The sequence below is a fragment of the Sphaeramia orbicularis genome, chromosome 1 (genome assembly GCF_902148855.1).
Source record: "Sphaeramia orbicularis chromosome 1, fSphaOr1.1, whole genome shotgun sequence".
Classification (NCBI taxonomy): domain Eukaryota; kingdom Metazoa; phylum Chordata; class Actinopteri; order Kurtiformes; family Apogonidae; genus Sphaeramia; species Sphaeramia orbicularis.
Window position 1 is genome coordinate 48,136,968 of NC_043957.1, and position 25,020 is coordinate 48,161,987.

Here is a 25,020-nt window from a genome sequence, read left to right on the forward strand (position 1 = left end):
TGATTGAAAACATGAATAAAAATTACACGGTGGGAATACAGTGTTATTAGAGTCGAGACAGTACAAAAGTTAGTCGGTTATGTGAAATATCAATACCTGTTAGTAGTTTGGTGCTGAACTTGTCCGTGTTAGAAGTGATTGTTGATGTTATTTTTCTGACTTTGACTGACATTTCAACATTCATCCCTAGCTCATGGGTTTCCCTCAGATCACTTTATCTGAAAGTGCATTTATTCAGCATTGTTTTGACAGTGGAAAGGTCTGTGAACGTGTAGATGTCACCACAAGTTTTTTTCACACCAAAGATACCAAAAGTCTTCTTTGGGTCACAGGCAGAAAAATTTGGGAGCTCCTGCTATGGAGAGTGTTATGGCATTAAAGTTAGGGGTTTGTCAAGAGAAGCAATATTATTCACTTAAAAACTAATCCTCGGACAAACAAATATATGTTTCATGTCATTAAGACAGCTACTACTACTACTACTGATGCTAACTCTAAAGAAAGACAAATTTAAATCATAATTCTATTCATCTGACTACTCTAGATTAAGTGTTGTTACATATTTGGAGGGGTTTTTTTTAACATTAAACAGTATTTATACTAATCTGATTTTCTCTCTCGTCCCTAGGGTTAGGGTTAGAGCGCAGATGCCTGAATTCATCCGCATTCTGAATATAGTTTATTTTTCAGCATGTGACCAAAAATAAATACATGTACTGGGTGTCCAAGTCAGTTCTGATGTGTTGGAGGCATCATGGAGCGGTAATCATGTGCATGTGTGTTTGATCACATGTTTCTACATTAGTGGTTTCAGTGTGAACGAGGGACTTGCCCTGAAATGGGAACACAAACACAGCAGCCTAGTTTTGCTCCTCTAGACTGCAGGTTTATCGACACTAAGCCAGCGTTTTTCAACCTTGGGGTCGGGACCCCATGTGGGGTCGCCTGGAATTCAAATGGGGTCGCCTGAAATTTCTAGTAATTGATCAAAATAAAAAAAACTTAATAAAAAATACATGTTGAGTTGACAGAGACAATCCAAATCCATAAAAAATAAACTGTGAAGCTGAAACTGAAGCACTGTGGTATTGTTTATCTTTCAAATGTTCATTGTGGTCAGTTTCAGATGCTGCAGCTCTTTTCTAATTAATAGTTTGAGTTCTTGTTTGTTCAGTATTAATTGTCAGCCTTGTAAATCCAAGCTGGACTGACTGTACATATCCGGACCAAGGAAAATCAAATTCTCACTTTGTGCAGTAATCTACACCTGGCTTTTCTGCCTCCGTCCATAATAATACACATTATATAGACTAAATGTTATCTAAAATTAACCTTTATTTGAAACATAGTATAGCAAACTATTACATGATCAAAAACAAATAAATTTTACTAAAAAAAAAAAAGTCTCTGTTTTGAATGTCTGGGGTCGCCAGAAATTTGTGATGTCAAAATGGGGTCAGGAGGCAAAAAAGGTTGGAAACCACTGCACTAAGCCCTTTGATATTCATTCACTCTCAGCTGCTGCTCCTTCTTTTTCTAGCTTCCTCCGGTTCATGTTTTTTGTTTCTCTTTGTTTTGTCACTTGCAGAAGGTGGACACCACCGCTAGGGCGGTGTTGGACATCATGACCAAGACCACTGAGTATCTGCAGCCAAACCCAGGTCTGCATGAAAATAATATTTATATAAGATGAGAGTCCATATTAGGAAATTAAAGCAACAAAACATTATGAAAACATTACCTGCATCAGTTTGTCATTTACATGTATTATTGTGAGTTCCATTATTACATTTTCCTGTAAAATATGGTTCATCTGCACATTTTAGTCTTCAGTTTTTACAGGTGGGTCCGATCAAGCGGTAACACGTGGACACATTTGGTGTTCAACAGTCTCTGTCATGTAATCAGAATAACTCATATGCATGTATTCTACATATTTGAGTAGGTATTTGTAAGCACTTTAATATTATGTCTAACAAAATTTGGGGAGATAAAACTTGTAGATGAAAAATGTCAAATTACTGCTCGGTAGCATGTGGACTTGAAACAGACGTACAGTTTTTAAGCTTTATGCAAACATTCAAAACATGTGGTTCTCAACAGAAATTGATATCAAGTAGGACAAAACCTTTTAGATATCATGTTCAACTATGCTGAAAATAAATTTTGGAGTAAAATATTGAAAAGTTTTATTGACATGAGAATGTGGTAACATGTGGACAGGTTGCCATAGTAACAAGTGGACGACTCTTTACCATTGTATGCATCACCTATGCAACAACAAGCCAGATATAATCACAATGCTTTATTTAATATATTTAACACTAACACAGAGTTATTTACAACTTGTGGTGGTCCGTACTGATTTAGGTAAATTACAAATAAGTAGTAATTTCTTGATAACAGTTCACAGATAGTCTTTTTGAATGAATGTGACAGATTGAATAAATTTTCTTATTTTTTAGATATAATTTTTAGCGTCATATTCATGTTGTTTTGTAAAAAGTACAATCAATAAAATTGTTTGTAACTTTTTTTCTACAGGTGATGTTTTAAAAAGGATAACAGTTCCATAAAATAGAGATCTGCAGCTAAAAAATGAACCCACTTGATAAATAATGTGTGCAAATTTACTTTTCATGTTGATGTTCACTTTCGCTTGATCGGACCCAGGTATGTTTATTAGCTCTCATCATCTGGCCGCAACTTAAAAACATAGGTTAGCATTTAGCCTGGAGATGCTAGTTTTTGTTTTTAATCTGCCTCCGTTACAGCCACCAGAGCCAAGATGAGCATGATGAACTCCATGTCACGCATCCGGGGTCAGGAAAAGGGTCCGGGTTACACGCAGACCGAAGCCATCCTGGGAGAGTCCATGACGAGGTTCGGCAGGGAGCTGGGAGAGGAATCAAACTTTGGTGAGATGCAGCACACATAAAGCTTTTCACATAAAAAAAATCTGAAAAGCATAAACAGTGTTAACAGCTTCACAGGAACAAAGTGGCGCAGTTTATTTATTCCCTCAAGGACACAGAGACAATGTCATGAAAAATGTATGAGCCTGTTTTCCAGACAAGATGTGTGCAGTTGTTTAATTCACTGTGGAAGGCATTAAAATGTCATTTAAACAGAAACACAAACACTTGTCTCCAAACCACAGTGTACATTTGAAGAGTTTGATTGAAAAAGAGAAAAACCTTATTATCAAACGTTAACGTGTTCTTTTTTTGGAAGCTCCAAGAATAAGTCCGGATTCTTTTAGGTCTCATTTTTATCAATTTAATTTAGCTTATCTATTTTATTAGTATTATTTTATCTAGTTTATTTATTCAATATTATTACTTAGTTTTTGTTTGTTTGTTTGTTTGTTTGTGTTGTTTTTAATTTGATCTTGTAGTATTGTTATTATTGTTAATGTTGTTTTGTTTGACTGTTGAGTGTTCTGAAGAAGGAAATATAAGGGTGAATCACATTGTTTTATGTTTGAAAATGGATACTGTATGTCTGTTTGGAATGGGAGGACCCCAGGAAGAGTAGTTGATGTACTGCTTCAGCTAATAGGGATCCTAATAAATAAATAAATAAATAAATAAATAAATATCTGGCCACAAACAAAGTACAAAGTATGACTCGGCGCTGAGGATCCACACCAAGCAGGAAATGGATCCAGACATTCCAATGCACATCACTTTTATAATCCTTGTAAAGTGATCTTCAAACTATGGGCTGACCCCCTTGTGCTAGGTGGGTTGGGTCACAGAAAATGGACTGGTGTCATCTGACTCTAAAGTCAAACAGATGTGATACCTCATACCTTAATCAAGATGTTTTTCCCGAGTGATTTTTATTCCTCTTTGGGCATGAAATAAACAAAAAAAACAAAACAAAAAAAAAAGCGATTGAACCTGTTTTTCATGGAGTTACAAAAATGTTCTCTCAGCTGGACACCATGCGTTTAATTTTAGAAGCAAAGAAACATGTATTTACTGATACACTGTTTGAAAACTATGAAATAAAAACATGTTTAACCCTTTCATGCGATTATGAGAACCTTGGTCACAGTATTTGTGTGTTTTTATTGTTCTTTAGGCATGAAAAAAACATACGATTTAGTTTTTTGGGTTTTTTTTAAGGAGTTACAAAACTGTCCACTCAGCTGGACCCAATGCATTTAATTTTTCAAGCAAAGAAAAATGTATTTATAACCTAATGTCAGAGAATGATATGGAAAAGTATGCAATAAAAATTTTTACAATTTTTTAATGCCGCTAATCAGATGTTTTCCCACATTTTAACATACTCTAATACCAGTTATTATTCATTTCATGGAGATAATATGCCAAAAAAAACCTGTTTTGTTTGTTGATTTACACTAAAACATGTCACTGCAGATCAGGTTTATCAAGAACAGCAAAGTTACAGTAACGGTATGAAATGCACTGTATGGGATGATGCATAAGTGTCCACTGTGTTGGCTGATATGGAACTAAAACAATAAAACCCATGAATATACAAGAGAACAGCTGTAGAATAGCTGTCCACTGTAGTGACCTCTGTGCATGAAAGGGTTAATGCTGCTAATCTGATGTTTTCTCACATTTTGTCATACTCTAATACTAGTTATTACTCACTTCATGGAGATAATATGCAAAAACAAAAAAAAAACTTTTTGTTTAAAAAAGGAAAAAAAAAAAAAAATCCTCTTAATTACAGTCTAATAACAATTAGCTTTTTTTTTTTTACACCCAAACATGTTACTGCAGATTAGGTTTATCTAGAACAGCAAAGTTACAGTAATGGTATGAATTGCGGTGTACAGGATAATGCGTAAGTGTCCACTGTATATGGAACTAAAACAACCAAATCCATGAATATACAAGAGAACGCCTTTGAACAGCTGTCCACTGCAAGGTTCTAATAGTTTTGGATTTTTCATTCTACTTTAGTTTTATTTAGTTTTGACTTTTTTTTTTTCTCTCTAATTCAGTTAGTTTTAATTCGTTTTTTAGAGCAGGTTTGCTAGTTTTTAGTAGTTCTCATTTTTTTTCTAAATGCTTAGTTTTAGTTTAGTTTTAGTATTAATTTTAGTTTTGTCGTGTCTTTTCTCTTCTTCTCCGTCGTATTCAAAAAAATCCCAGACAGGACTCTGCTGCTTTCTCCCAACTTTAATCTCCATATTTCCAGGTAGAGTGGGGACCAGGAGACGACTGGAAACCACAAGTGACGGACTGTGAAATAAATTGCTTTTGTATCAATCCGACATTGACAAAGACAAAAACGCAGGGGATTTTTTGCTTAATTTTTATGTGTTTTAGTTAGTTTTGTAAGCACACAATACAGTTTCAGTTAGTTATCGTTTTTGTTGTTTAATTATAGTTATTTATTTCAGTTAACAAAAATATTTTTTCAATTCTAGTTTTCGTCATTTCGTTAGTTTTCGTTAACGATAATAACCTTGGTCCACTGTAGTGACCACTATGCATGAAAGGGTTAACAGTGTGCCTAAGGTAAAACCTAAGTCCTGTGTTCATAAATCTGTCAGTTTAGTATGTTGACCAAGATGTGGCCTATCCTAAGAACTTTACCACTAACCAGTGAAACAAAGAAATCTAGTGAAACAAAGGAATCCTAACTAATACTGACGAATATGTGATTAACCCATAAAGACCCAAATACCCATCATCAACCAAAACCATCTACCGATCTAAAATATTTAATACCTGTTGATCCACTAATCCTATCAATACATGTAAATAATTGGTGTAAAGTAGAGTTTTTCATCTTTTCATGGTCATCAGATATGACCCATTTGGATGTTTGAAGGCTCCGTAGTGAACGTGGAAACACCGTCATCTTCTACAACATCGATTTACCAGTAAAACCCATGGAGTTGGATCAATGACAGTGGATGGACACACTAGGTTTATGTTCAGTTAATGATATATTTTACTGAAAAAGTCATTTTTTCTGTAGTTTTCTCTGTTTTTGATATAATAACCCTCAACTTTAATCTGAGCTTTAATGAACATCTTCATGATCCGTAAATTATATACAGAAAAATACATGATTTATACTGATTAAATACAAAATACAGAGGATAATAACTAATAAAATGGTGATAAATCACTTAAGAAAGGTTAGATGTAGAGAAAATTTCATTTGGGAACTGCCACAACAGTAGTGCTGGGTCTTTATGGGTTAAACTTAAGAATTCAACTAATCTAAATCAATCTAAATCAATCAATCTAAATTAAAATAATATTTCACAAATGGGATCAATGCTGTATACACTGCATACTTGGATCAAAGCGAGCATCAATGATCTGTGTTCTTTTTTTTGTTTTTAGGCCTTGCACTGATCGATGCTGGAGAGGCCATGCGTGAGCTCGGGGAGGTTAAGGATGCTTTGGACATGGAGGTGAAGCAGAATTTCATTGATCCACTGCAGAACCTTCATGAAAAAGACCTCAAGGAAATTCAGGTATGAAGATTTTAAGTGCCGCCAAATAGACTCCCAACCTAAACAATCATCGAGTTTAGGGAAAAACAGATGACTCAACCTCTCAGCACTAGTTTACTATCTGCTCCTCTTTTGCAGCACCACCTGAAGAAAATGGAGGGCCGTCGCCTGGACTTTGATTATAAGAAGAAACGTCAGGGAAAGGTGACGGACGACGAGATCAAACAAGCGTTAGAGAAATTTGACGACTCCAAGGAGATCGCAGAGCAGAGCATGTTCAACCTGTTGGAAAGCGATGTAAGTGTTATTTTAATTACACGTTAGTCCTCGTGTTTGGTTTTTAATACCCGGATCTGTTTTCTCATGAAGGATTTATGTCTGTCACACAGTACTTGACCCGTTCTTTCCACTGGCCCCTTCCATTGGATGCAGAGAAAGTACCATGCACACTGGAAAAAATCGAAATCTTGCCAAGTGTATTTCTCTCATTTCTAGTCAAAATATCTCATCACACTTAAAATAAGACATAATCACCTACAAAGTAACTTTTCAGTGAGATATAAGAACTTATTTTTAGACAATAGATCTTGAAAAATCTTATTTCAAGAAATCTTATCAAGATCATTTTCACTTGTTTCCATAGGCAGATTTTTTTTTTACTTGAATTAAGCAAAAAAAAAATCTTGAATTAAGCAAAAAAAATCTACGAATCTACTAAATTTTTCCAACAAAATTTTCTCCAGTAGGCTGAAGAGGAGATTGAAGTAGCAGATTCACACATATTGTCCCATTGTTCACATACATTTGCACATTTTTATACTACTTTTCTATTTTTTTAATTGTACCCTTTTCATACAGTATATCTCTTATTTGCACATATTTTTGATTGCACACTATTTTATACTTTATATTTTTTGATACATGTCTGTATGTTTTGTGTTGTTATTTAGATGTAAGTGCAGTCGCTGTAGTTTTGTTGCACAACTGGTGTAATGACAATAAAGCCTATTCTATTCTATTCTATTCTACTCTGTTCTATTCTATTCTGTTCTATTATTCTATTTGATTCTACTCTGTTGGATTCTATTCTATTCTATTAATTCTATTCTATCTGCTCTGTTGCATTCTATTCTATTTAATCTATTCTATTCTACTCTGTTGCATTCTATCTATTCTGTTCTATTCTACTCTATTCTATCTACTGTATTCTATTCTGTTCTGTTTTATTCTATTTTATCTACTCTGTTGCATTCTATTCTACTCTGTTCTATTCTATTCTATTCGGTCTACCTATTCTACTCTATTCTATTCTGTTCTATCTATCTATTCTATTCTATTTTCTTCTACATGTTGCATTCTAGTCTACTCTATTCTATTCTATTCTATTCTATTCTACAAAATATGAAGTTAGTGTGGCTAAATAAGCATCATGTGAATAGAATAGAATAGAATAGAATAGAATGCAACAGAGTAGAATAGAATAGAGAATAGAATAGAGTAGAATAGATAGAATAGAATAGAATAGAATAGAATAGAATAGAATAGAATAGAATAGAATAGAATGCAACATGTAGAAGAAAATAGAATAGAATAGATAGAACAGAATAGAATAGAGTAGAATAGGTAGACCGAATAGAATAGAATAGAACAGAGTAGAATAGAATGCAACAGTGTAGAGTTCTCTATTCTATTCTACTCTGTTGCATTCTATTCTATTCTATTCTACTCTGTTGCATTCTATTCTATTCTATTCTATTCACATGATGCTTATTTAGCCACACTAACTTCATATTTTGTATCCATCTGTAGAATTACCACTGAGATGAGTTTCCAATGTTTTTTTTTTTTCCGTGTCACAGATGAGGGGAAAATACTACAAAACTGACCTGAAGTTTGAATGAATCCTTCAGTCACAGTCAGTAATGTAAAGTAAGAAACTCGTGTATTTCTTGTTTGTGCACACAGATTGAACAGGTGAGCCAGCTGGCAGCGCTGGTCCACGCTCAGGTGGAGTATCACAGCCGGGCCGCTGAGATCCTCACACAGCTGTCCAGTAAGATCGACGAACGGTCAGTGTTCTCACCTCACTGATGATCCTCAGGAATCAAAAATAAGAGCCTGTTTGTTTTTATTGTTTTGACTTCTCTGATTCCCTGTTTCCTTTTTTTTTTTTTTTTTTTTACAGGATAAGAGATACATCCACCAAACCAAGGAAAGAGTACCTTCCTAAACCACGTACATCTCTGGACTTCTCCATCAGCGAGAACCACAATGGAGGCATCCACGGTGCTCGTTCTCCAGGTGAGCCTCCACATGCAAACCTTCTTGTTGACGTCTGTCCAAAAACTAGTCTGTGTCTCATTGGAGAAACTCAAACACTTCATTTACCAACATTTACAAAAGTCAAAATTTACAGCACTGTTGACACGTACAGTCTAGTTTTTGGACTTTGAGTTTCACTTAATCCATGATTTTGTTTCCTTTAACCCTCTTTGGTTTGATTTGCGTCGTAAATTGTCAAATAAATGCCAGTACTGAAATTATAACAGATTTTAACATATGAAAAAAACAAACACAGGAAAATTGATTTCACACAGCCAAATTTGAGTCATTTTGGATCATTTTTGTCATCATTAATATCACAACCTACTAAAACACGAAATGTGATCGCTCTTCTAACAAAAAAAAAACAGCCGTGAGACTGAATTAAGAAGGAAACCCTTTCATGCATGAATTATGAGAACATTAATCAAGATTTTTTTCCTTCATTCCTCTTTGGCCATTAAAAAAACAATGCGATTAATTTTTTTTTTTTTTTTTATGAAGCTATTTTTCATGGAGTTGCAAAAATGTCCACCAAGCTGGACACCATGTGTTTAATTTTTGAAGGAAAGAAACATGTATTTACTGATATACAGTGAGAAAACTATGAAATAAAAACATTAAATGCTGCTAATTTGATGTTTTCTCACATTTTAACATACACTACAAACAAAAAGTTATGGATATTTGAAATTTTTGGGCTATTTTTTTTCATTTGGGATTCTTCCACAACGCTTTTTACTTTTTTGTGTGTGAATTGAAACACTTTTTTTTTTTAATGACCAGACAGTTTTATTTACAAATGGCAAAAATGACACACAAAAAAAGACAAAAAACAAAAATATTCTTAACTTTTTGTTTGTAGTGTACTCTAATACTAGTCATTACTCACTTCATGGACATAATATGGCCCCCCCAAAAAAAAAAACTTTTGTTGTTCATTACAGTCTAATAACAATAACAAGGAATTGATTTACACTCGAATATGTTAGATCGGGTTTATCAAGAACAGTAAAGTTACAGTAATGTTTTCAATGTCAGTGAATGGGATGGTGCATAAGCGTCCAATGTGTTGGCTGATATGAAACTAAAACAACAAAATCCATGAATATACAAGAGAACAGCTGTAGAATAACTGTCCACTGGAGTGACCGCTATGCATGAAAGGGTTAAGCAAATTAGCATCGGAAATAGATATTCTCTTCTATTTTCTCTGCATTTGAGACAAATTTGGGCATCTTTTTGAGAATTTACGGTTCGTTAACTGTTTTCTAATATTACCTGTCTTTTCCCCAGCTCTTTTTCACGTCATTTCACTTATTACTGAACAGAATATCCATCAATCCAGAGTAAATAAACACACCTCTTCACTCTTTTCTTTCCCCTTATGATTTTGTATTTTAGGAGCGAGGTCTCCAGGTGAGCCTAGGTCACAAATGTCTGCCATGTTTTGCCATTTGTGCACCCATGAATTCATTTTTTCAATAAACATATTTTCATTTCCACTAAAAACTTCCCTCCCCCTCCTCTTCCTCCTCCTTCTTCCCTCATGTTGTTTCCCTCTTTGCAGCAAGGTCTCCAGGTGAGACAAAACTGAATCCTGGAGAGATACAAATACAATATCTCCTCCATCACTTCTCATTTTGGTTTGTTTTGGCCATCTCTCTTTCTGTACTGTGAAAGCTGTTGCACCTGGGTTAACAAACAAACAGCAGAAAAAGCAAGTGCTGCCCGCTCACTGTGCAAAGAATAACAACAACGCAGAGACAGACACGCGGCGGATAAGCATTTGCTGTTTCTGTTTTATTCTCCTGTCAGTCTTCTGATCCGTTTCTCTTTTTAACTTGTTCAACTTCCCGCTTTTGTTGTTTGACCTTTTCATTTCTGCGCCTCATGTATTTATTCATCAGTTTGTACAGTTTATCATTGATCCATTTCCCAACTTATCTGCCAAAAATTGCTCTTGATGCTCTTATTTCACCTTTGTTTTCTCCTTTTCCCTTTGCAGCAAGATCTCCAGGTGAGCAAGAGTGAATATGGGAAGAGATGCCAAATCTCTGTATCACTCTTATTTTTATTCTTCTTTAAATGGACTGTTGTGAAAGCATTCTTTGTTATTTACAGTGAAGTTTTTTTTTTTCTTTGTCTAACCGCCGGTTTCTCTTTCGTCCCTCTCTTTTTTTTGTCAAAATCCTGCTTTTACTAAACCGTGATCGTTTTCCACTCACAGTCGTGTTTTCTCTTTCTCTTTTTGCATGGTTTTCTTCTCTTTCCCACTTTCAGCCAGGTCTCCAGGTGAGCCTTTCACAAACTTTATTGTACCTCTATTCAACTGTAAATAGAGTTTTATATCAGGGTTTCCATTAGTTAGTAGCTGGAAAATGCATTTAAGAAAGTAAGATCAATTAAAAACCTCCCTGTCACAATGTCTGGCAGTAATACTAATACAAATTCAGAAATAACACAGTGTACTTTAGTGTGTAGAGAGAAAATAAATGATACTTATAGCCTGTTTTTATGCCATTCCAACCTGGATATTACAGATATTTTCTAATAGTTAACATTTTAATGGTTAATGTTTAGGTTTTACTTGATCATTCAGCAAATAAACAGATTCAGATTTTTTTCATCAGCTGAGGTATCCAGTACATTTGCATTTGTAACATAACCACGGCCGCAATTTAGCATCACCTTGGTTCCCTCAATCAGCATTATCTTGCAATACTGCAGGAATGAAGCTCTGTGGTAGATAAAAGTTAGGACATTTACACATTTACAAATTGTGAGTTTTAAAGCATAAATTCCTTAAGTAAACCACTAAAGTAAAGCTGTGAAGTAACTACGTACATCAGTGTTGATGACTTCAGCGTCACCTCAAACTTTGATTCATGCACTTTCCACTCCTACAGAAACCTTTCTCTGCAGGGTGTATCAAAAAAATACATAAATTTAGAAAAATTACCCCCAGTTCCGCATTTGATAATTTTTGGAATTTTCTTTTATGGATGTCGGTAGGTAGGGGATTGGTGGATATTTGTCCAAATTTACAGACCCAGGTTTTCATGCATGAGTGAGCAGGGGTAAATTAAGCAATCCAAGTTAAAACTGGTTTGCGTGAAGTAGCGGTGGGATTTAAATCCAATCGAAGGTCGTGGGAGGGGACAATGGGCATCCATCTTGTTTTCCACAAAACTGCCAGGTTACAGCATTAACACTTTGGCCACCGTGTCAATTCCATTTCTTTACCCATAGCAGCTGTTCCTGCCTTTCATAGTTATCCCTTTCATGCAATTATGAGAACCTTGGTCACAATATTTGTGTGCTTTTATTGTTCTTTCGGCATGAAAAAAACATACGATTTAGTTTTGTTTTGTTTTTTTATAAGGAGTTACAAAACTGTCCACTCAGCTGGACCCAATGCATTTAATTTTTCAAGCAAAGAAACATGTATTTAAAATCTAATATCAGAGAATGATATGGAAAAGTATGCAATAAAAACATTTTTAATGCTGCTAATCTGATGTTTTCCCACATTTTAACATACTCTAATACCAGTTATTATTCATTTCATGGAGATAATTTGCAAAAAAAAAAAACCTGTTTTGTTTGTTGATTTACACTAAAACATGTCACTGCAGATCAGGTTTATCAAGAACAGCATAGTTACAGTAACGGTATGAAATGCACTGTATGGGATGATGCATAAGTGTCCACTGTGTTGGCTGATATGGAACTAAAACAATAAAACCCATGAATATACAAGAGAACAGTTGTAGAATAGCTGTCCACTGGAGTGACCTCTGTGCATGAAAGGGTTAAGTCAACTTGTTTAGGCCTGAAAATGTCACTGAGGACAGACCAAGTTAGGGTTAGGGTTAACCCTCCCATGACCTTTGATTGGATTTAAATCCCACCTCTACTTCGTGCAACCCAGTTTTAACTTGGATTGCTTAATTTGCCCCTGCTTACTCATGCATGAAAACCTGGGTCTGTAAATTTGGACAAATATCCACCAATCCCCTACCTACCGACGTCCATAAAAGAAAATTCCAAAAATTATCAAATGCAGAACTAGGGGAGCTGGGGGTAATTTTTCAAAATAAATAGTTTTTTTTTTTTTTTTTTTATACACCCTGTATAGTATGTCCTGATCTAGTGAGTGAATACAGTGGTTTGCAAGAGTCCAACGTAGTGTAAAGACAGACTAGTGCAGGGGTGTCAGGGGCCACATTCAGCCCAATTTGATCTCCAGTGGGCCGGACCAGTTAAATAATAACAGTGAAAAAAGTAAAATTATATTATGATCAGGTTTACATCTACAAAGTTTCCTTAAAAATCTGAATTATATGAACAACTTGAATTGTCTTACGAAAAACAAGTGCAATTTTAACAATATTCGGCCTCGTTTGTTCATATTTGTTCAGGTTATTCACATTTTTTGTACAAGTATATTTTGATAATGTAAACATTTTCATGTAATTGTACTTTTTTATGCCAAAAAAACGAGAAAATTTGGGGTTGTCATTATTTATAGGTTATTATGATAATATTTTACAGGTCTGACCCACTTGAAATGTAATTGGTCTGTATGTGTCTGTATGTGGAACCTGAATTAAAATGATTTTGACACCACTGATTGTTAAAATCTTAAGTGTAATTTTTGCATTTCACAAATTCATCCCATGGGCCAGATTATATATAATACTACCTGTGGTCTCCTTAACTTCTGTCTGTGATGTTAAACCTGCATAAATCTGCTAAATCTGTAATTCACAAAGTAAAAATTCCACTGCCAATTACCTCCCCTATGTCAGTGAACGTCCTGTGCTAATACTAGTCCAGTGAAAATCTACATCTCTGTGATTTACAACCTTTTTTTATCCTGCCTGTTTACTGGTCGACAGCTATGGAAGCTGCACTGGTGATGATAAATTAAAGTGTTTTTGTGGACATACAGGAGGCTCATGTTCCATTTTGACACGGATACGCACTGAAAGAGAATCCTTAAATTATTCAGAAGAGCAAAATCTCAAAACATAATGAGATGGATGACATGCATGACAGCTACACTGAGAAACATTTTCCATCTTTCAGTAATTACGTGCAAATGGTGAACCTGCCCGTGGCATCAGAGCCATGGAATAATGTCAGTAGCTTAGAGTAAGAAAAAATAGATTTTGTTTATTCTGTGTAAATGCACTGCCTGAAACACAGACATGTGGGGGTTACTTTCCAAATTACTGGAGGTTCCCAGGAATAGGGCCCGAGACACATAAAAGCTTCAAAATTTACAAATGGAATATTTACTTGTATTTTATGTTAAGGAAGAAAAAGTAGACATCTCTTGAGCTTGTGTTTACACAGACCTTATCTTATTTGACCAAAACCCACTGACTTCAATACGAGGGAACCAGTGAGGTGAAGATGCCAACTCACCTCCAGATACTAAGGCAATGTTCAGACTGCAGGCAAATGTGGCCCAAATCCGATGTTTTTGCCCTTATGTGACCTGTATCCGATCTGTTAAAGACAGTTTAAACAGCACTAATCCGATTTTTTCAAATCCGACTCAGGCCACTTTCATATGTGGTCCTAAATCCGATACATATCTGATATTTTGCAATGCGATTTCAGTCTAAACGGCCAGGTCGCATTTATCCAACCTTTACATCATTGAAATGTGACAAACGTCACAATTCTGCGTCCCAGGAGAAGGAGTGGCAAGAAAAACTATTACTTCCGCAAACACAGTGCGTGCCTGCGTGGTCATGTATTACGTCAGGATCTCTTTTACACATGTGGGTCACTTCAGGGTCGCATTCAGTTCATACTTAAACTGATAGAAGTCGCATTTAATGCGTAATACAGTGTTTTTCAACCTTGGGGTCGGGACCCCACGTGGGGTCACTTAGAATTCAAACAGGGTCAAGTGAAATTTCTAGCAATTGATAAAAAAAAATTTTTAAAAATTGCAAAAAAATATCTTGAGTTGAGAGAGACAATCCCAATCTATAAAAGACATGATAAAGTCTGAAGCTGAACCTGAAGCACTGTGGTACTGTTTATCTTTCAAATGTTCATTGTGGTCAGTTTCAGATGCTGTAGCTCTTTCATAATTCGCAGTTTGATTTCTTGTTTGTTCAGTATTTATTGTCAGCCTTGTAGATCCAAGCTGGACTGACTGTACATATCCTGACCAAGAAAAATCAAGTTCTCACTTTGTGCAGTAATCTACACCTGGCTTTTCTGCCTCCGTCCAGAATAATATACATTATATAGACTAAATATCATCTAAAATTAACATTTATCTGAAGCATAGTATAGCAAACTATTACATGATCATAAACCAATTAATTTTATTTTAAAAGAATATCTCCGTTTTGAATGTTTGGGGTCGCCAGAAATTTCTGATGTTTAAATGGGGTCACGAGTTAAAAAAGGTTGGGAACCACTGGTGTAATATGAATGAGCACACAAAAAAATTGGATTTCACCAAAAAATTTGAATTGTGCATTAAGACCTGCTGTCTGAACATAGCCTAAAGGCTCTTTTACACAGCACTACGGTTACGGGAATATTTGACCTTTATTTCGGTATGACGTCTGTGTAAAGGAAATGGTGGATCATTTGGTCCCACCTCTGTCACGGCTCTGGAGGTAGTAACAGAGCCGTGATAAAGGTGGAATCATGATTCCAAAAACGCTATGTAAAAGGAACACCTCTCCTTCCGCAACCAAGGTGTGACGTTTTGATGATGTACTGTGTGTGCGCGACCCCTGCGTGGGCCATGTACAGTAAACAAACATATCAACGCAACCAGAAAGATGCCAAAGTGGGGAGACGCCATTTGAGTTTGAATTAACCCGTTCATGCATGAATTATGGAAACCTTAATCAAGATTTTTTCCTGAGTGTTTTTATTTTTTTCAGGCATGAAAAAAACACTGATTGAATTTTTTTTTATGAATCTATTTTTCATGGAATTGTAAAAATATCCATTCAGCTGGACGCCATGAGTTTAATTTTTGAACCAAAGAAACATGTATTTATGAATACATTTTTTAAATGCTGCTAATCTGATGTTTTGTCACATTTTAACATACTCTAATATTAGTTATTACTCACTTTATGGAGATAATATGCAAAAAAACAAACAAAAAACTTTTTGTTTAAAAAAAAAAGTTAATTACAGTTTAATAACAATAACAAGGAACTGACTTACACTCAGACATGTTAGTGCAGATCAGGTTTATCAAGAACAGCAAAGTTACAGCAATGGTGCATCCACTGAATTGGCTGATATGGAACTAAAACAAAAAAATCCATGAATATATAAGATAACAGCTTTGAATGGACGTCCACTGTAGTGACCACTATGCATGAAAGGGTTAAACTTAAAATTTGCACTGCTAAAATAAACATCACTGGACTCTGTTCATCCTCCATTGTTGTTTTGAGAGCCAACACCGCTATACTCGGGGTATTTCCAATGCGCAACTTATACGTCACACTATACGCTGCCCCTTTAATTCTTCTGAGTAAAAGTCCAGCCTGTCTCAGCTCTGTTTACTCCTTTGGCTTGGCTGTGGAAATCGGTCAATGATGGCAAAAAGGTGGGATCACCATCTCACCTTTTTTCCAGGATCTCTGTGTAAAAGTGGGTTAAGACTCATGTTTGCTTCACTCTACTCTTTCTGGATACTGATAAAAGAAAAAAAGAACAGAAAACCTCTAGTGGAAACCCTTATATATAAATATATATATATATATGGCCTCCTCTTGCTTTTCTTCTAACTCTCCGTTCATCTCCGCTGTTTTCTGCAGCTCCGATGGACCAGCCGTGCTGTCGCGCCCTTTACGATTTCGACCCGGAGAATGAGGGCGAGCTAGGCTTCAAAGAGGGCGACATCATCACCCTGACCAATAAGATTGATGAAAACTGGTACGAGGGCATGTTGCACGGCAACTCCGGCTTCTTCCCCATCAACTACGTGGACATCCTGGTGCCTCTGCCGCACTAGGGCAGCGGTTCATCCTGCACGGCAACCAGCTACGTCGGCCAATCGCGGCTAAGCAGTTCCTGGCCTCTGAGTCCCCCTCCCCAGTGCTCCCAGTAACCTTTTCCTAAACATTCCTACCAGTTTCCTTTACTCCACTTTAAAGGAGTCAAAAGTGCAGCAACACAATTACAAAGATATGACTAAGACTGACAAAACACGTATGCACCAATTGAACATTTCAAAGTTAATGAGGAAAATCAGTATTGTTGTTGCTGCGTCCCCCCACTCCCACAGGAGGAACCTCCATAGACATTTTATCCATGTCTGTCCCAGCTTTTGTCTCAGTTTAAGTCAGTCTGTCATGAGTTTATAAGAACAGCTTCTCAAAATCACACTTATTCACTGTACTTTGTGGAAACCTCTAGATAGAAACTTTCTCTCACATACAAAAAAAATTAATGGGTCCACGTGCTTCATGTTTGTTAGTTTCTTCTGTAGGTCAAGCATGGTTTCAAGTGTTTATCTTATGAAATATGTTGAGCTGTTTTGTTTAAATATTCCTCTTCTTATCTGAAGACATCTTTTAGCGAGATCGGGCAGTTTCCCGGACATTTTAAATATTCCGTCCGTCGTAGTAGACAAATCCATCTCCGTGACAACTTACAACCACAGTAATAAACAGACTTTTCTTTGTTTTGTTTTTCTGTTTTGTTTTGTTTTTTTTGTTGGGTTTTTTTTTTGTTTTGTTTTTTTTCTTTTTTATGTGTGCGTGTGACCAGTCTTATGCGATTTAGATACCAAAGTTACCTGCAAAAACCTGAAGTCTACGTCAGCGATGTCAGCAAACCTGCGCTTATCACCAGGGTGAAGCTTACAATCTGTAGTTCTTTGGTATTTTTATCAGGGTGGGGGCAAACTTGTATTCTTAAATATGTGACATTACATATCTGAGCCAGTGATTAGTGAAGTGGTAACATGATTTGCAAAAAAACACAAGTTGTGAAGTTTAAACTGTTTGAAGTGTAAGAAAATTATGGTGCATTTGCTCAGTATGAAGTAAGTTTCAATCCTCCGATGTGTATTTTATCAGCAACTTGTGTGAAAATGGTTGATGTATTGTGATATTTAAATAACTTTAGGACTTTACTGCTCGTTGGAGCGCCTCTTTTTTTTCTGCAGCGGAGGGTGTAGCTCTTTACGCTGCATCAGATTCCCTACTAGTCTGATTAGTAGTCTGTAGTTTAGCTGTCTATAAGCCATTAAGATGAAATTAGACGTAGCCAACAGTCCTCTCTTTGAAATACTTTCTCAGGAGGACAAATGAGTGGCTGATTGGAATGAGAGTGCAGATGTTTTACTAATTGAAATGATGCAACTTAAACTAAACACTCTTTTTTCTGTAACAACACAGACTAAAAGCTGCTGTTTTCCCCTTTTTATGTCAGACCTCAAACTAAAACTTACACATTCTGTTGCATTTTCCTATCCCGCTATATGCTTGTGCGCAGTATTGTGTGGGATTTTGTCCCTCCTCTAACGTTATGTTCTGATAATCTAGAAATCAAACCAAAACCAACCTCAGTTATTACAGTATTACAGTGTTAAAGTCAGCTGAGCAGTGTGTTAACTTCTTCTGCAAAATAACCACCCATCTTGTAACAATGTTGAGTGTATTTGGGGCGGGGTGCGTAGTGTATGGGGTTGCATACATGTTCATTTTATGCACAGGGGTGGGGGTGCAGAAAACCTCTACTGCTGAGGTAAATATGATCTACTGTCTCTGACAGTGTTCAACATTTAAAACAAACGTGGTCGTCTCTAATTACAATAAAATACAGATGCAGAATCCACTGATCTGGTCTCCCATACCAAGTCTTTTGTTTTGTTCTTTTAAAGGGAAGCACAACTTTAACAGACATTGTTCTTTGTTGGTAATAATAATAATAATAATAGTAATAATAATAATAATAATAATAATAATAATAATACAGTTTGAAGAGGTCATGTTTTTTTTTAAAGCGATAACCTTCCTTCTTTTTCTCTTTCACTTTTTTTAACAATCGTGTGTATCTTTGCCCTCAATGAGGACTGTACAGCTTTTCTGTGTTTTGTTTTCACCTTGTGTGTATAGTCGCGCATCTACAGTAACGTATCTTATTTTTGTAACTGTGACAAAAGTATACACATATAGATGTATATATACAGTATATTATCCAGAAGCAATGTGAAAGGAGGGATTCTCTGTGCTGCACATGATTGTCTTTGGGTTGTTTTGTTTCTTTATTTTCTGTTTCATTTTCTTCTTGCACTGGATTCTAAGACTGTGTGCTTGATGTAAAGAAACAAATGTGATAAGTCAATGTAATTTATTCAAATAAATACCAAGAAATGGTTATAGCCACGACTTTCTGTTCATAAACACAAGCAACCACAATAAAACTACATACATATATATATATATATATATATATATATATATATTCAACACATGTAGTTCATCCTTAAAATGTATGTGTAGTTGTATTAAACTGCTCTGACTGTTGTATCAGAATAGAACATACAGAACACACAGCACGAACTGGGATCAGCAAATAAAAGGGGATGGATGCATTATTCATATTCCTGGTGGATTCTTCCATGTACTGTTGCAGGAATCTAAACAGAAAAAATAGGTCAGGTAGGAAAATCTCTTGCAGCTCCGAGATGACTGAGACGTCTTAATAATCCTGTTAGTGCAGTATTATAAAATTATCACTGAAGATTCACACAACATAAAGGTTTTACAAGATCTGCATCTTATACATGTGTAAGCAGGGATATATAATGTACACAATGTAGAACCCAAACAAAAGAATTATGGTAAAATCAATTATTTACAGCAGTGACCGACAGTACTTACATGTCATTCATTATACGACGTATAGTTTTACTCCAGTACATTTGAGTGGTAAAGATATTACAAAACACACAACTGTGGGATAAAATAAAATGACTGTGTTAATGTAATGAACTAAAACATATACTGGTAATCGTACCTGAAAAAAGATAATAAATGTAAACAGTGGAGGACAGGAGTCATTTTTCTGATCTAATCTGTTTTAGTATTTTCTGTTCTGATTACACACCCAACTTAACCCTGTAAAGCCTGAATCATTAAAGCATTGACAGAAAATTCCAGTTCTTTGAAACGGGAGCTTTTATTGAGTAAGTAAGTAGTAAGTAAGTAAATTTTACAGGGTGGGGAAGCAAAATTTACAATGAACATTTAGTTGTTTTTTCTCTGCAGGCACTACGTCAATTGTTTTGAAACCAAACATATATTGATGTCATAATCATACCTAACACTATTATCCATACCTTTTCAGAAACTTTTGCCCATATGAGTAATCAGGAAAGCAAACGTCAAAGAGTGTGTGATTTGCTGAATGCACTCGTCACACCAAAGGAGATTTCAAAAATAGTTGGAGTGTCCATAAAGACTGTTTATAATGGAAAGAAGAGAATGACTATGAGCAAAACTATTAGGAGAAAGTCTGGAAGATACTATTAAAGAAGAATGGGAGAAGTTGTCACCCGAATATTTGAGGAACACTTGCGCAAGTTTCAGGAAGCGTGTGAAGGCAGTTATTGAGAAAGAAGGAGGACACATAGAATAAAAACATTTTCTATTATGTCAATTTTCTTGTGGCAAATAAATTCTCATGAATTTCAATAAACTAATTGGTCATACACTGTCTTTCAATCCCTGCCTCAAAATATTGTAAATTTTGCTTCCCCACCCTGTATTTATAGAGCACTTTTCACAGAGAGTCACAAAGTGCTTTAACAAATCAAATCAAATCAAACTTACAGAAACCCAGCAGAATCCTCCAGGAGCAAACACTTGTGACTGGTGACAGTGGTGAGGAAAAACTTCCCTTTAACTGCAGAAACCTGGAGCAGACCCAGACTCCTGAAGGATGGCCATCTGCCTTGACCAGTTGGGGTTAAAGAGAGAGAGTAAAGGAGGAGAAGAGAGAGAGAGCGATAGAGATATAGAGAGACTGGGGGAGAGGGGGGAGGTAGGGGGAAACATTATTATTGGTTTATTATAATGTTAATTATTATTAACATTATTGGTCCTTCTGAACAACCAAAAAAAAAGTTTTTTCAAATATCAATTTCCTTGTATGATTTTCAATTTTGTATCGTATTTGATACATTGGGTTTCAGTGCTCAAATATTACTATTTTAAACAAACAAAAACATAATATAACACAAACATGTCTGACAAATTGGTAATTCCTTTTCAAAATTGGCAAAGTTCTGTCTCCTTCTTCAATTCCACTGGTCTACAGTTTTTTAGAAATGATTTGCTTCAGACATTAAATGTGCTAAATGTTACGTATTTTAATAAGATTAATTGGAAAATAAATGACAAAAGTGCCGGTTTGCTGATGTTTTCAAGGTATATGATTAAGTGTTATTACACATATATACTGGTTTATGTACATTTATATAATAGTTTTATAAATCTTCCACTAAATAGAACCTGTAAAGTGAATGTATTCTAATGTCCAGACAGTGTTTTGAAGTAGATCTTGTAGCTCTGAGACAAATATTCCTTTTGAGTCAAACCCATTCTCTGGTTAATTCTTGAATTTCACATTTTGACCCAAGGCTGTATCTTGGAAAGTTCAGCCAACCAGCATTTTTGACTTGATTTTTCTTTATCAGTGACTCTCATGTGGTAAAATTTCATTATTTTTATTCTGGAAGCATTTTCCTTGTAGACCAGTGTAATGACAATCTTGTAGTGTCACTGGAAAGGCTTCTGGTGAACAAATTCCTCCCCCCTGGTGGATTATCCGTGTATTGCATGTATCTAATTGTATAGATCAGGATTTTCAAGACAAAAAATATCACACTGATCATGTCGAAGGCTTCAAAACTCATGTATCAAATATGAAACGTTCAGCATTATAGGGTTAAGAACCATTTAAAAGCAGTAGCTTTCCTTTTATTTATTTGGAATACCTGAAATTTTCCTACTACATTGCAAAAAGTATGGTGTGGCTGCATCAGATACTAACAAATACAAATGTATTCATTTTTGGCTCATTTTTAAAAAGAAAAAATAGCAAAACTAAATTCTTGACAGTTTTGATATGTCGTACCCTGGAGGTGTTTCAAGGGATTTTATCTGCTTGAAAGAACCTGTTCTGACTTCAGCAGAACAGTGTACCTGATTTCATGAGAAGAAGTAAAAATATTATATTCCAACTTTATGGGCAAATTCAACATGTTTGCAAAGATTTCTCCCACTTGAACATTATCTGTTTTTAACCCATAAAGACCCAAATATACTCCAGTGACCAAAAGCATCTACTGATTTAAAATGTTTAACCCTTTCATGCATAGCGGTCACTCCAGTGGACAGTTCTTCTCCAGCCGTTCTTCATTCATATTCATAGGTTTTGTTGTTTTAGTTCCATATGAGCCAACACAGTGGACACTTATGCAACATCCCATAATACACTGCAATTCATACCATTACTATAACTTTGCTGTTCTTGATAAACCTGATCTGCACTAACATGTTTAAGTGTAAATCAGTTATTTGTAAGACAAAAAGAGTTGTTTTTTGCATATTATATGAGGTAATAACTAGCATTAGAGTATGTTAAAATGTGAGAAAACATCAAATTAGAAGCCTTGAAAATGTCTTTATTTCATTGTTTTCATTTTACTTTCTGATATTGGGTTTTAAACACATATTTCTTTACTTAAAAAATTAAATGCATGGACATTTTTGTAACTCCATGAAAAAAAAAAAAATTGATTGCAATTTTTTTTTTTTATGCCTAAGGAGGTATAAAAACACTCCAGAAAAAAAAAAATCTTGACTAAGGTTCTCATAATTCATGCATGAAAGGGTTAATAACCTTAGATCCACTAATCCTATCAACACATGTAAATAATTGGTGTAAAATGTAGTTTGTCGTCTTTTTACCATCATCAGATATGACCCATTTGGACATTCCGAATGTGGAAACAACATTGATTCATCAGTAAAACTCATGGAGTTGGATCCATGACAGTGGGTGGAGACACTTGGTTTATGTTCAGTTAATAATAGATTTGACTGAAAAAGCCACTTATTCTCAAGTTTTCCCTGTTTTTGGTGTAATAACGTTCAAATGTAGTCTCAGCATGATGATTAAAGTACATTATTAGTAAAATAAATATAGGAAAATGTAAAAAATACAAAATGGAGAGGATAATATTATGATAAATGGTGATGAATCCCTTAAGATTAAATAGAGAGGAAAATTAATTTGGGAAGTGCCACAAAAGTAGCACTGGGTCTTTATGGGTTAATCAAAACTGCATTGTAATTGTAATCAGCAGTTACCATTACTGTAATAAACCACATATAATGTAAAACAAAGACATCAACATGACAAAGGGACATCACGACAGTTTATTTATTTGTTGACATTTTCTGACATTTTTTCTTTTTTTTTTTTATATTTAGCAGCTGAAACAGTTGTGTCGGAGGTTTTTGTCACATCTTTCAAAATTATTTTTCTCCTTGCTGTTGCCTTGGGCTTTTTCTTGTATGTTTTTGTCTCATATCATATTTTTAAGGCTTTGACCTAAATTGCCAAAAACTGAGATGATTGTGTAACTTTACCTACTTATTTACATCACCATTTATCATAATATTATCCTCTCCATTTTGTATTTTTTACATTTTCCTATATTTATTTTACTAATAATGTACTTTAATCATCATGCTGAGACTACATTTGAACGTTATTACACCAAAAACAGGGAAAACTTGAGAATAAGTGGCTTTTTCAGTCAAATCTATTATTAACTGAACATAAACCAAGTGTCTCCACCCACTGTCATGGATCCAACTCCATGGGTTTTACTGATGAATCAATGTTGTTTCCACATTCGGAATGTCCAAATGGGTCATATCTGATGATGGTAAAAAGACGACAAACTACATTTTACACCAATTATTTACATGTGTTGATAGGATTAGTGGATCTAAGGTTATTAACCCTTTCATGCATGAATTATGAGAACCTTAGTCAAGATTTTTTTTTTTTCTGGAGTGTTTTTATACCTCCTTAGGCATAAAAAAAAAATTGCAATCAATTTTTTTTTTTTTCATGGAGTTACAAAAATGTCCATGCATTTAATTTTTTAAGTAAAGAAATATGTGTTTAAAACCCAATATCAGAAAGTAAAATGAAAACAATGAAATAAAGACATTTTCAAGGCTTCTAATTTGATGTTTTCTCACATTTTAACATACTCTAATGCTAGTTATTACCTCATAAAATATGCAAAAAACAACTCTTTTTGTCTTACAAATAACTGATTTACACTTAAACATGTTAGTGCAGATCAGGTTTATCAAGAACAGCAAAGTTATAGTAATGGTATGAATTGCAGTGTATTATGGGATGTTGCATAAGTGTCCACTGTGTTGGCTCATATGGAACTAAAACAACAAAACCTATGAATATGAATGAAGAACGGCTGGAGAAGAACTGTCCACTGGAGTGACCGCTATGCATGAAAGGGTTAAACATTTTAAATCAGTAGATGCTTTTGGTCACTGGAGTATATTTGGGTCTTTATGGGTTAAAAACAGATAATGTTCAAGTGGGAGAAATCTTTGTAAACATGTTCACAAAGATCACAAAGAGCTGTACATAAAATGGGCGCAATAAAACAACATGAGAATAATTTCATAAAATAAATAAAAAGAATAAATCCATCAACCAAAAGTTTTCCTAAATAGAACATCTTGAGTTGCTTTTTAAAAGAGGGTGTGTGTTATGACTGGTTGATGTAAATAAAACTCAAATGAAGTGAATGGACTTGAAAATGAATAGAAGCATCAGTTGCTGTCCAGTAGTCGGTCAGTGGGCAGCGGTGGGAGGTAGAGTGGGACTTCTAATAACACTGGTCTATAAGGAAAATGCTTCCAGAATATAAGTAATGAACACATGAGAGTCACTGATAAAGAAAAATCAAGTCAAAAATGCTGGTTGGCTGAACTTTCCAAGATACAGCCTTGGGTCAAAATGTGAAATTCAAGAATTAACCAGAGAATGGGTTTGACTCAAAAGGAATATTTGTCTCAGAGCTACAAGATCTACTTCAAAACACTGTCTGCACATTAGAATACATTCACTTTACAGGTTCTATTTAGTGGAAGATTTATAAAACTATT

The 25,020-nt window shown here is 35.1% G+C and overlaps 1 protein-coding gene across 5 annotated transcripts in view; it reads left to right on the top strand.

The window, feature by feature from the left end:
• Window positions 1–19,178, top strand: part of sh3gl2a (SH3 domain containing GRB2 like 2a, endophilin A1) — a 64,870-nt gene extending 45,692 nt beyond the window's left edge. Inside the window, exons 3-13 of one of the 5 annotated variants that reach the window (XM_030140163.1) lie at window positions 1,589–1,661; window positions 2,775–2,918; window positions 6,348–6,481; window positions 6,599–6,757; window positions 8,426–8,529; window positions 8,646–8,761; window positions 10,187–10,201; window positions 10,353–10,364; window positions 10,791–10,802; window positions 11,066–11,077; window positions 16,606–19,178. In XM_030140163.1, the coding sequence (XP_029996023.1) occupies window positions 1,589–1,661; window positions 2,775–2,918; window positions 6,348–6,481; window positions 6,599–6,757; window positions 8,426–8,529; window positions 8,646–8,761; window positions 10,187–10,201; window positions 10,353–10,364; window positions 10,791–10,802; window positions 11,066–11,077; window positions 16,606–16,802 (978 nt within the window). In that variant the 3' untranslated portion in view covers window positions 16,803–19,178. The remainder of the gene's footprint in view (window positions 1–1,588; window positions 1,662–2,774; window positions 2,919–6,347; window positions 6,482–6,598; window positions 6,758–8,425; window positions 8,530–8,645; window positions 8,762–10,186; window positions 10,202–10,352; window positions 10,365–10,790; window positions 10,803–11,065; window positions 11,078–16,605) is intronic. The other 4 variants (XM_030140170.1, XM_030140179.1, XM_030140189.1 and 1 more) reach the window with 4 other exon arrangements.
• Window positions 19,179–25,020: the final 5,842 nt, after the last annotated feature.